At 44.1% G+C, this 13,244-nt stretch overlaps 1 protein-coding gene across 1 annotated transcript in view; it reads left to right on the top strand.

The window, feature by feature from the left end:
* Positions 1-13,244, top strand: part of MAP1B (microtubule associated protein 1B) — a 93,454-nt gene that overhangs the window by 60,509 nt on the left and 19,701 nt on the right. The window contains exon 3 of the mRNA XM_063088219.1: positions 11,854-11,936. Within this exon, the coding sequence (XP_062944289.1) occupies positions 11,854-11,936 (83 nt within the window). The remainder of the gene's footprint in view (positions 1-11,853; positions 11,937-13,244) is intronic.

Raw genomic sequence — 13,244 nt, forward strand, 5'->3', positions numbered from 1 at the left:
TTGTGAGATTAACACAGCAAAGGATGGAGCCTGCCGATGTAGTAAAGATATTGAAAGACAGTCCGTGGGCCATGGGTTTAAAGAAAAGGTATTTTAAAATGGAAGGAGCATGATTGGGATTCAGTCAAACTCACCTGAGAGAAGTTGAGGACCAGGCTGTAAGTGACACATCATTTTGGTTCCCCAGCTGGGATGTGTAACTGAGGGCAAAGAACAGGAAAGTAAAGAGGAATCCAGGCTCTGCCCCTGATGCTGAGAATCACTCTTCAGCCCTGGGAGAGGGAAGATCCAAGGTCACTAAGAACTGGGTGTACTTCTCTGGGCAGCCATGCGTCCAGCCATGGCTGACCAGCACAGGCACAGTGTAGAATGGAAATGTACAGGTGCTTATTCAGTCAGCATGTACGAATTAGCCATCTCTACCTCACCCTTTTGAATGATGCAGTGCACAAATAAACCATTCAAACGAACAACAGAATCACAGTTCCCTTGGGCTGGGTTAAGGCTTTATATCAAATACTTCGAAGATATGACCAGATTTACTCATGCCATTTGGAGCGCAGGACTGAAGTATCCACCCATCCGTTTCTTGTTATGGGTAGTGGCAGCTGAGGCACCACTTCAGGCAGGACCAGATCTCAGGTCTCTTGGGCGTCATTTTTTCAGGTTAGGATCTTGACCTTAAGAAGTCCCTTCCTGGCTAATCACCAACCTGGTGACAGTCTGATGTTGCCGCTGCTGGTAGCATATTCCCCACTCCAGACATTACTGGGAAAACAATCAAATCATACTATTTCTCTTTGGCCTCGTGCTAAAAGGCCTGCCAAGAGATTGGTAACTGTTAGTTTCTAGGTTTAGTATGTGTTATGTGCTTTTTGTATTTTTTTCATTTTTTCTTTTCAATAGCCAAATACCAAAAAGACTAATTTGATTTTTGTTTTTAAGGCAGCTGGCTTTGAGGGTGAATAATAGTGTGATAATTTGGTTCTCATAGTAACAGATGAGAGTGAAAGGTCAACTGTTTCCCTGGTTTTGATCAATGGCAGGAGTTCGATGGCAAATTAAATGTCAGATAAACCTATTAAATGATTCTGAAGATCAATATTTACTGGGAAAAGTTGTTTGAGCCTATAATGATCATATTTGCTCCCAAGGGAAATAATTCTAGCAGTATGTTCAGACATTAGGATGCTAATACCTAAAAACAATACAAGGATGATTTTAAATGAGGTCATTTATTATGTTGCTACTGATCAATAGCATATTTATCATCTCCACTGTCTTGTTTCTCAAGCAAGGGAACGCAGAACCATCAGAATTACTGGAGAAACTGCAGAAATGCAGAATCCCAGGCTGCGCCCCATGCCTCCCAAATCAAAATGTCTGATGTCAGGGGGTGAGGGGGTGTGTGGGAATCTTCATTTTTACTGGGCTCCTCAGGCAACCCTGGGGCGTGGTAAATTCTGAGAACTGCCAGTCTATAGTCTTTCTCCTCCACCAGACAGATGTGTCCCAGGCCTCTGACAAAAAATAAAGCCATTCCCAGAGGCTATGTAATGTATCATAGCAGTGTATATGGAGGTCAAACCAATAGTAGTTTGGATTGAAGTTGAAGACCAGGTGTGAGTTTTGTTGGGTTATTTAATGTCTTTGAGATATTCTGCCTTGACTCTCCTCTGTGCACAGGTGGTTTTAGGTTTGTGAATCAGAACAGCACTGCAGTTACAGGTCATTTCAGGAGATGGGTTGGGGGTGAGCAGGGACAGTGGCAGCACCATTATTTCTCTCATGCTTTTTCTCCATCACCTTTACTGGCTTTTTCCTGCCTTTGCCTGCCCTTAAAATAGTGGCATTTCCCAAGACTGTTTTCGGCAAGAAGCTCTCTCTGTGTTCTCTAAGAGCATCACCTAAAGTATATAGTCTCCTTTCAGCCCTATCGCCTAGGCATCACAACCACATTCCTGCTTACTTATTGCACAGATCCACCTGCAGAAGATCCCACAGGGACCTTAAACTCAGTGGGCCCTAAACCAAACTTACTGTCATCTGTGGACCTTCCTCCCTTACAAATGGCTGTTGGTTAAGAGCCCAGGCTCTGGAGACTGACCTCCGGGTTTCCATTCCAGCTCCACTACTAACTAATGCAGACCCTTGGGCTGTTGTGGCTTCCCTACCCTGTGCCTCCCCTTTCTCCTCTCTAAAATGAGAATAGGGTCTTCCTCCTGGGGTTAACGTGCAGGTTAAGTAAGATAACAGACATAAGAACTTAGGTCAGTGCTTGACCCAGGGCAGGTATTCAATCTGTCTTAGCCATTTTTATTATTTATTTCTTTATCAAATATTGATTGAGCTCCTGCTTACTTAGTTTCCTGAATTAGAAATGGTCAGAACACTGAGTCTTCCCATTAAACTATATTGCCTTCTGGATAGGGATAACATCCCATTCTTGTTTTAATCTCAGTGCTCAGTTTATAAAAGTAGCACTAATTTGCCTAAATTAAACTCAGAAAATTGTGTTCTCTATAGTAACTCACATTGTCTTAACAAATAAGAAATGCAACATCTCTTAAAAGGCAGGAGAAGACCATTAAGGCTTAAAAAACATTCACTGAAACCTACTGTGTATTCTCAAGAAAGTTAGGTCTAATTGTTGAACCATGCGAAAGTGGTGTTTTTGAAGTTAAAAAAATAGCTGATTTTGGTAATCTCCTGGTTTAACTTAATACTTAGCAGGGTTCTTGGCACATGGTGGTGTCCCTCAAAAATAATTCTCAAATCTATATTCCAAATGCTGGGATTATTCTATAGTATTCTAAGGAAATGTTATCTCAGATGAATCTTATTTTTAAAAATTAAGGATTTGGACCTTGTAAGCTCCTAAAACTATCTGTGAAGCAATGGACAGTGAAAAGAGTGGGGTCGGGGTCAGACAAGCTGGACTTAAAACCTAGTTCAGCAGCTCATTTTGTCTCTGTGATGCTGGACAGGACAGCTAACTCTTATTCAACAACCTGCCTGCCAGCTTCGATTTCCCCATCTGTAAAACAGAAAGAATTATAATCATTGATCTTTGTGATGTGCAAATGAGGTAACATGCAAAGAAGATTTTATAGACCGTAAAGTGTATGAAAAATGAAAGGTTGTGTTAGTATTTTATTTAGCTCCTGCCCCCAAATAAGTCTGCAATAAACACAGGAAACGCCTTTGGCAGTCGTACAAATACAACAGACGGTCACCTATGACAGGCTACTTGAAGCTCAGCTTTCTCTTCTGTAAATTGAGAGGCAGAGAGAGGGGATGAAATTGTCACCAGGGCTCATTCGGGCGCTTCCATTCTGCGAGGGGAGGAAATTCTGATTCCTTACACTGTAAGAGTGGCAAGCGCTTCTCATGAGGCTCTCTGGGAGGATGTTTCCTTCTTGGCTGCTGGACTCCACATCTTCAAGGCAGAGGAAGGGACTCCTTTCTTGTGCATGTGGAGCATGAGTGTCTCCCGTTGCACCAGGTTTGGTTTAGAGAACAGGGCATGCATAGATCCCACCTCGTCTCACCCGCAAAGAAGCCAGTTTAGAGACTTGGAACCTCGTCATCAAGGTTTAAATGAGTGGACACCGAGGAAAGCACTTTGTAAATGGTGAGGCCTGAGATATAGATTGATCTCTGGTTTTAACAGATCTGGAGTTGGCTCTCCTGACAGGTTACCACATCGTCCTTCACTTGGAGTGCCTTTTTTTTTTTTTTTTTAATCTGTAGCCTCTGAACCTTATTGAAGATAGGGCCCTCAGGCTCTTATCAACCGCAGCTAGTGCCAAGAGTGAGCGTTGCTGGTTCTCCTTAGGTGTCCTATAAGGAGCCAGGGATTCAAAACCATCTATGTTATTTATTTCTACTTCTTTTAGCCAGAGGATAAAACAGAGAAAAAGAAAGCAAACTTCTTTCTTCCACTCTCTTTTACTTCTAACTTTTGATAGCCTGGGTTCTCATCCCTTTGCTTGAGGCTTTAAAAAACGAAGAGGTAAGAAGAGAACCTAAGAGAATAGGACCAGGTAGTAGAAAGCACCAAAGAGAGAATTTAGAAGGTGGGTGAAATGAGAACCTTGCTAAAGGATTCGGACTTATTGCCACCTGGCATTCCATTCCGCACACTGTGCAGGTGGAACGTGAGGGATGTGAGATAGGAAACAAGGCTCCCTCGCCGCCAGGAGCAAGGCCTGCCCGCCTGCATCTGCTGCCTGCATCTACTGGCAGGGACCGGTTAGAATGAGGGGAGAACCTCGGAAGTGGGGGAGGGGCCGGTTATTTGTTTATCCAGGCATCTAACCAAGGGCTGGGGAAACATAAAGCACACAATCGCGAAGCACCCAAGGGAAGAATGGAGTGGGAGGACCAGCAAACACGTGGAAAACCAAGCCAAATCAGTGACTGCAAAAAAGTTCACAGCAACAGGGTCCAGGAACTATAGATAAAATTAGGTGTAGATTCAAATTATGTAATAACTAAATTCTCTGGAACACAAAGATATTCAAAGTAAAATTTTAAAAAGTTTGTCTATCTCTCAAGCAATATTCAACTTATTTAAATTTTAAAAAAAATTACAAAGTCTTTTGAACTTGTTTACAATGGAATGTTTTTTTTTTATTTTCTTTAAAAAAAAAGTTTGAAATTTGGAGAGTGATGTCACATTCAGGAACATACATCAGAGATGAAACAGAAGCAGAAACAGAAATTTGTTTCCAACAGAAAAGAAATGCCATTTCCAGGAATATCTGGGGAAAGGAGGGAGAGAACTTGACCAATTGTTCAGCAGAAATAAGGAGGGAATTGGCCGTGGGGCGTGTGGGAGGCCGGTGTGCCTGGCTTTGGGTGGGCATTGGCTGACCAGCGGCCGACCCAGGCTGTGGGTTTACCTCTCACAAAGGTGAAACTTGGCATTACAACTTGAAAACCTTCACTTTGGACGGGAGTGAATCAGGAGAAGGAGAAAGGAATAGTGTCACAGTGCTGCTCTTGGCCATGAGTGGCTTTGTGGAGCGTGACCCAGGTCCCAGTCCTGTTCTTCCACACTGTCTGTGAGGTCTTGGGCAAGTCATTAGACTTCAGTTCTTTGGTCCATGAAGAGAGGATAATAATAATTGCTCCCACCACTTAACAGGAATGTTACAAGGCTTAAATAAGGCACCACCTGAAGGAAAAGTGCTTTGAAAACTTTAAAGTGAAAGGTTTTATATTGCTGTGTTCTTGTGATGGGCACTCTGGTGACTGAAGGATTAGGGGCTGTCACTAATCCCTTCCAGATTTCAGCCTCAAATTTAGTTATTTTGTGCCCCAGGTAGAATGGCACCTAGCACATAGAAGGTGTTTAAAACCAGCGAGCATGCTGAATTATGCTTTTGCTGTCTTTTCACCTGTGTACCATGTTGCCTCTAATTCACTCAGCCTACAAAACCTTCTTTTTGAAGCCTCAGGCTGAGAGCTGCAAGCAGACAAATGTGAAAAGATGAACGGGTTGATTTGAGGAGTTGATTTGATGTGTAAAGGCCCTTGAGAAATCAGACTCCCTCCAGGGTTAGGAGCTTTACTTCCCTGGAGAGGGATTCTGCTGTGATTTCCTGGTAAAGGCTGGCTTTCCGTTTTGTGTGCAGATACCATTGGTCTTTGGGAATCCATGTAACCAGGAGATAGCCTGTCTGCCAGCACTTTTTTTTTTTTTTTTAAGAGCTCCTCAGTGGCAGAGGTGACAGGACTCAGTTGTCTATCTTTGCCTCTGGGTCATGTTCCCCCTCAGGGCTGTGGCAATTTCTTGCTCCAGGGGAATAAGAAGGGGGCTTCTGTTAGGCTGGTTGCTTCAGCCCTTCTCCCGGGTCCCTCCCCTGAGCCCTAACCCTGGTCACCTGGGAAAGAGATCTGCTAATTGTGGCCTCTCAGAGCACTTTCGCTGCTACCTATGTCTACCCTGTCTGTTTGTCTGTCTCTCTCTCCGATTTTCTTGCTCAGGGATGATGAGATGGGATGGAGGAGGAGCACAGGGAGCACGGAGGGCTATGGGGAACAGGCCCTCATGCTACTTGTGAGGGTTCCTTACTTGCCAGCACCTCCCCTTCCTCTGAGAAGGGAGCTTTAGGGACGTTTTCCTGCCAGGCTGAGCTGGCGCCTGAGGCCTGCTTTGTGCCCCAGTGTTAGTTGCCAGGGATGGTGAGGGCTTCTGTGAAGGACTTGGGAAGAAAAGAAGAATCACTAGAAAACTTTGCTGATTCATGAGTCTCCCCTCCCTCCTACCAGCTCCTTTCCTCTTCAAACCCACCACACATTTGCTTTACATATTATATGGATTCCTACAGGAAAGAGGCGTGGATATAATTTCAAATAAGAAGCTGTTATTAAAAGCTACTGGGAGCCCTGTTGGTAATTAATTTTTAGTTTCTGCACCAAGCACCTTTCATTTCTTGCTTTTATCCATTTAGCTAGATTTTACCCTGGTGAGTGTTTCTTGCACATGGGGTTGGAGGTGAGAGGTTTCCTCTCCAAAAATCCACTTTGGTGAAGAGAGAGATACAATTGAAGAATTCTCATGGCTCTCATTTTTTCCTTCCTTCCTGCCAGTGAAAATAGACTTTAAAATCAAGACACTTTGAACCTGTGACCTTTTCTTGATCTACCAAACCTTACTTTTAGCCAAATAATCCCAGTCCTTCATTATCCCATGCATTTCTCTTTCTAACTCCAGAATCTTCTTTAACCCTAAGATTTCTGTGTCTTCACATTGGAAATTTTTCTAGTGTTGAGTCACAGTATCAAATGTCTTTTCCAAAGGTAATCTGCTCTGGTTTTCATGTGGGCAGGGGGCTGGAAGGAGCTGGTAGGTGAAGACAGGGCAGCAGTGGGTGCGAGGTGACAGAGCAGGGGGCAGAGATGTGGGACGGGAGGGCTTTTCTCCTTGCTGGAGCTTCCCCTCCCCCCACCCACTGGCCCTGACCCTTAATTCCAGTTATCAGGACTGAGAGTCCATCTTCTCCCTTTCGTACTGAGTAGCAATTAAAGGCTTTCTTTATTCAATTTACCATTTCTAGATTATGCTTGCAAATTGTTAATTTTTCAGGAAAAGAAGTTGTAGGAATAAAATCTTGGCTTGTGATTATTAATGGAAATGGAAATTAAATATTCATCCTCAAGACATAGTTATCGTCCTCTTAAAGACAACTTAAAAGGTTTTAGCAATACTAGTTATTATTTCCATCAAGCGTTTTCTCCCATCTCTTAGCCTCTTTGCTACTTTGGATCTAGCATCCTTTTCTTTGTGCTGGGCTGTTTCACTAGCAGCTGCCTGCCTAGCTGAGACTGTGCGGAGGTTGCTCTGGCCCCAGCAGAGATGTTACAACCTGCTAGCCGCTATATTCTGGGGCCCATGTGTGGGATGGGGGGGCGGAGAGAAGGGTCAGCCATGTGCAAGAGAGAAGTTCTGAGCTTTGTGGGGGTTTGGTTGTGGCTGTGCGTCAGTGGGAGTTGTCTCTTATTTCAGCCATGGTGATCTTCTGAAACCAGGGAGAGAGCCTGTGGGGTGGCTGGATGTGTTTGTGTGTTTAGATGAATCTCATACTCTATAAAGAAAGGACTTTATAAGCATCCTAGAAATTTATAAACACAGAAAATAACATTTTGCTTTAAGAGATTTCAGAATCACCTGGACGTAGTAAAACATAGACTACTAAAACAGCCCAACCTTAAAAGACACATAGATTCAATTAACCTGTCAGATTTTCAAAAAGGAAAAAAAATCCCAGCAATAACTGAAAACTATAGGCTCCTTTTTGAGTTCCGCCCATGGCTTTGGGGGAGCACAGACAAAAGTCTCGTTGTCCGCGAGGCCCCTGCTGCTTCACAGAGTCCCCAGACCATCCTCTTTTGATTCTGAGGCGGGGCAGATCCCTTGTCGCCCGACAGTCTTCATCCAGGTTGAACCTTCACAATCACACTGAGTTTTATGGGGGAAGACCTCAAAGACTTTTTCTTATTGAAGCAGTAAGTGACACAGTCATTCTCAAGCCCCCGGTTTGCTTCCCTCAGACCAGTGCTGAGGAAGTTAACTGTCACTGGGGCAGCCTCGTGGTCTCCCCGTGTGGTGTCGAGGGGAGCGTGCAGACTGTAATGGCGGGGAGAGGCTGGAATTGTTGTTTTCTTTCCTGGGAACTTCTTTTCTCAAGCAACTGAATGAGACCTTTGCAGGCAAGGGTGGTGGCCTCGCCTTCAGAATGCCTGGCCTGTTTCCCAGCGTGAAACATTCCCCAAATATGCAACTTTGTGAGCGTCCCAGCGCCTGTGCTGAGCGAGAGCCGCCTGTCGCGGGAGAGCTGGCACCCCAGGGGTGGGGGCGTCAGGCCTCTCTGCCAGACTCTGGCTTTGCCAGATGCTGGGGAGGCCCAGCCCCTGGTTACGTCCTCCCGGGGAAGAATCTGGCCCGCAGTCCAATTGTGACAAGAGTGAGAAGCTTCTCTCTCTCCCTTTAAATCCCCTCCTTCGTGCAAATCCAATCCTATAAAAAGGCTTTTGTTGAAGGAGCAGCCACGACATCTTAGTGCACGTCTGTGTCATTCCTGTCAGTATTTCCAAAGATGGACGGAAAGAACATCGTTAGTTGAAATCCTGGGCATACTGATCTGAAAATTGACTTAGGAGGAGTAGAGGTAAATGGCAGCTGTCACATGGCATTTGTTTTGTTTGCAAGTGCTGAAGCCGAAGCGGAAAGGAACTGCTGGTGGATGGTAAGAAGCCCCAGCCAGGGAACGCCTCGGCAGCAGGACCTCGCCCTGTGTCTGGGGAAGGGCGTGCGTGTGGCAGGAGCTGGAGCTGTGGTTGCTGGACAGGCATTTTGAAGGGTGCAGTTAGCGGGGCTGGGGCCATCATGTAGGATCACTTAGGAAAGCAAGGGGCTATTTCGTCACCACCTCTGGGGGAGGGAGCCACTTCTGTGTACCTTGCCCAAGTCTGCTTTTGTAGATTCCCACACAATATAGTCAGGACCACAGCTCAGTGCCCGAGGATTATGCTGCCTGATGCTTTGGGTGCTCACGTCAAAAGTGTGACCAAGGAAATGACTATTCACTGCTCCTTGGTCTTCAGCTTTTGCTTAATTTTATCTCAATTTAGTGCCTGCTGAGATCCTTGTTTCAAGGAGGCCACTGATGGAAGGACCTAGAAAGAGGACCGGTTTTTCCACTTTTCATTTTATCATGTGCTGATTCATTGTGATTTACTTTTGCTTTAGCTTTAAATGCACATAGTTGTCAAAAACAAAGACAACCAAAATGACAAAAACCAATGTCCAACAAATTGCAAAATTCAGCATTCACCATAAATGAAATTTCTTTCCCATGGTTTAGTTTATTTTTCTTAAGTCTCCATTCTTTGCCTGATCAGATAGCTTAACATTGTTCTGTCTGGGAATTTCTTCGTTTTTGGGTGTTTGGAATATCACATACTTACACTTAATTTTACCTTCTTTTATGTGGGTATTCTGCCACTCTTGTACTTTTGAGGGGGGTGCGCAATATTCCTCTTCTGATGTTTTCTGGCTTCTTACTTCTTTAAGCCCATCTCTGATTTTATTCCTTTGGTCTTTTCCCTAGTTCTCCATTGGCATTTGATGTCTGTGCCTTGTTTATTTTTCCAAATCCTGTTTCTAGTAACTAGTACCATGGACTGGTGAAGTAGAAGGGCTCTCAAGCCAGGAGACCTGGGTCCAAATCCTGGCTCAACTACGTACTCGTTGTGCGACGTTGGCTTTGTTAATTCTCTTCTATAGACTCACTGTTCTTTACAGTAAAGGGGGATAATCACAGTGCCCATGCCACGGAGCTCTTCTGGGGATTAAATGTTCCACTCTTAGAACAGTGCCTGACGCCACTCTCATTTAGTTTGGGCTTCTATGTGTGATGTGGGGTGTATTGGTAAATATTAGCTGTTAGGAAACATAAGATGGTAGACAAGAATGGGCTGGGTAATGTGGTAGTGCTAAGTATTTCAACATGTTGCTGTTTCTATGGTACTTCTGGTCCTTGATGATATAAAGGGGGGAAAAAACCCAGCTAAACTCTGTAACCTGGACTGCTTTCTTTTTGTAAAATTTTGTTTTGTTTTGTAATTGCTTTATTGAGATATAATTTACATACCTTACAATTCACCCATTTAAAGTGTACTATTCAATGGTTTTGGTATGTTACATCATTAATTTTTAAAGTTGTGATAAAATGTATATAAAACACAAAATTTGCCATTTTAACTATTTATAAAAGTACAATTCAGTGGCATTAATTACATTCACAAGGCTGTACAATCATCACATCTATTTTCAGAATATTTTCATCACCCCAAACAGAAACTGTATCTATTGAGCAATAACTCTCCATCTCTCCACTCCTAGCCCTGGTAACCTCCAATCTACTTCTCTGACTTTATGAATTTGCCTATTGTAGAGATTTCATATAAGTGGAATCATACTGTATTTGTCCTTTTGTGTCTGGCTTATTTTATTTAGCAAATATTTTCTAGGTTCATCCATGTTGTAGCATTATCAGAACTTCATTCTTTTTTATGGTTGAGTAGTATTCCATTGCATGGATATACCACATTTTATTCAATCATCCATAGATGGACATTTGGGTTGTTTCAGCTTTTGGCTATTGTGAATAATGCTGCAATTAACACGGCATACAAGTATCTGTTCGAGTCCCTGCATTCAGTTCTACCTGGGAGTGGAATTGTTTGGTCATTTAATAATTCTATTTCAGCTTTTTGAAGAACTGTTGAAATATTTTTCTGAAAAACAGTTGCTTTGGGTCATTCTCCCTTTTTGTATTTCTCTCCCATGGTGTCTGTTTTTCTCATGCTCTGTTCTCTTTCCTCCTATCTCCTGAGCTTCATTGTACTTATGAGCAGCAGACATATTCTTGTCTACCCTCCCAGCCACGTGTCTCCCTCCCACTTTTCTGGGGAAACACACCTCTTCTCTGTCCCTTCTCAGCTGGAAGAACATATAGCATTAACTCAGGCCACACATCTACCTGCTCACTTTCAACTTATTGTAGAGGGAGGGGGGAGTCTTTGTAGAAAGCCTCAGTCCCTTTTGGCTGGAGGGTTGGTTCAGCTACAGGAAGTCAGAAGGTGGAGCCAGTGGCCCTGCAGAATCTCCGCCCTCCTTGCATGGCTTCCTCATCCCACACAGCACCTTGCTTTGTTGTTCTCCATCAACTTTTGCTTGACCTTAGGGGGCAATTTGGCTCACCCTGTCCAGCATTTGCTCACAGTTTCTCTACTTTTCTGTGAGCAAGTGAATTAATTAATGAATACTCCAACAGACTGTAAGCCTGCCCCAGACAGCCATTCTGGTTGTTGGGCTAATTGTTAGCCGGGGTTCCTGGACGTCATTCATTTCACAGTAAGGCTCCCAATTAATCTCAGCGCAGTTCTCACCAGAAGAAAGGCTGATACGGAGAAGCATCCCCAATTACCATGAGAAAGGAAATGTCAAGAGCCCCGTTGAGTTTTCCTGGCATCCACCCCTAGTCTGGATGAAAACCGCCATTACTGCACAGAAGTTGCCTGGCGATCAACCATGAACAGTGGAGTGTGAGAGCGTGCGGAGTCCCAGGCCACACAGACTCAGCTCCAGGAGGAAGCTGCTGGGGTCCGCACCGGCTTGTTCAGTGGCACCAATTGTGTTTCCCAAGATAGTGTAGAGAATCCGGTGCTGTGTGCCACATTGGAGACAGAAATTCCTCAGCTGCCCCAGAAGTGGTTGGGTCGCTTTTCATCTGGAAAAGCTAAAGCTCTCCTCTTTTGTATGTATTTTTGTGTCTGCAGGACAAAAGATCCTTCATCACCGAAGTGACGTTTTAGAAACAGTGGTCCTGATCAACCCTTCTGATGAAGCAGTCAGCACTGAGGTAAGCACTCTGCTCTGCAGAGTCTGGGGCAGGGCCTCACACACTGGACAGGAACCTGGCTGATTAGAGGGCTGGGCAGGTGGGGCAGGAGAGGGACATGGGAGAGAGACATCCTGGGCCTGGGAATCTTCCTTAACCCCCAGTTAGTGACTGGTTCTCTGCATCAGTACCACCCCAAACTGCCCCTCCTGATAAGGTCAAAGTGGAAGATGCTTGCTGGAGCTGTAATATTTTGTCAAGGCAAGGATGTATAGAATTTTGGGTGTATACGGAGTGTGTACTGCTAGGATGGAGTCTGATAGAGAAGTAATAGGGGAAATAGACTGTAAGCCCTCAGGCCAGACATGCAGGGACTAAACTTGGAGAATAATAGCATCTCAGATGCAAGCCGCATTCAGAGCTATCCTCCACAACTCTTAACTACTGTTGGAAGGCAGGATATCATAGTGGTCTGAGCATGGACTCTGGCGTCAGACTACCTGGGTTCATAATCCAAGGTCTGCCACTGACTAGCTGGTAGCCTCGAGCAAGTTATTTAAGTTCTTTGTCTCAGTGTTCACCTCTGTGAAATGGAGATCGTAACAGTTCCTACATTTAATGTTTGTATTTGATATTGTGCTTAGAAGTGCCAAGTGCTTAGAATAGAGCTTGGCACACAATGACTGAAATATACATGTTGGCTATTACTACCACTAATATTATTATTACAACTATATGAAACGGTTGCTAGAGAGAGTAACTGGATATTTCAGAGCCCACTGTGATGTAAGAACTTGGCTGAAGCCAAGAATCCCTGGTCACCCAGGCCAGAGGAGATGATACAGCTCCATTTCCCACTTTATTACAGTTTAGCACCTTGGAGATGCGGTTGCTTCTTAGACACTAAAATAGCCAAAGTCCCTGGGAGCCTCCATTATCTGCAGTGTCTTCTGCCCATGCTTTGAGCATCTCTGTGACTATGTCCTGTTTTTTAAAAATTAAGATATAATTCACGTCCCATAAAATCCATCCTTTTAAAGTATACGACTCAGTGGTTTTTAGTATAGTTATAAAATTGTGCAACCATCACCAGTATCTAATTCCAGGAATGTCCATTACTCCCCAAAACCTCTGAACCCATTAGCAGTCACTTCTCATTCCTTCTCTTTGCTGGCAACCACTAATCTACCTTCTGTCTATAGATTTGCCTGTTCTGGACATTTTGTATAAATGGAATCATACAATATGTGGCCTTTTGTGTCTGGCTTCTTTCACTCAGCATAGTGTTTTCAAGATCCATTCATGTTGTAGCATCTATCAGTACTGCAT

The sequence above is a fragment of the Cynocephalus volans genome, chromosome 2, assembly GCF_027409185.1.
Source record: "Cynocephalus volans isolate mCynVol1 chromosome 2, mCynVol1.pri, whole genome shotgun sequence".
Taxonomy (NCBI): Eukaryota; Metazoa; Chordata; class Mammalia; order Dermoptera; family Cynocephalidae; genus Cynocephalus; species Cynocephalus volans.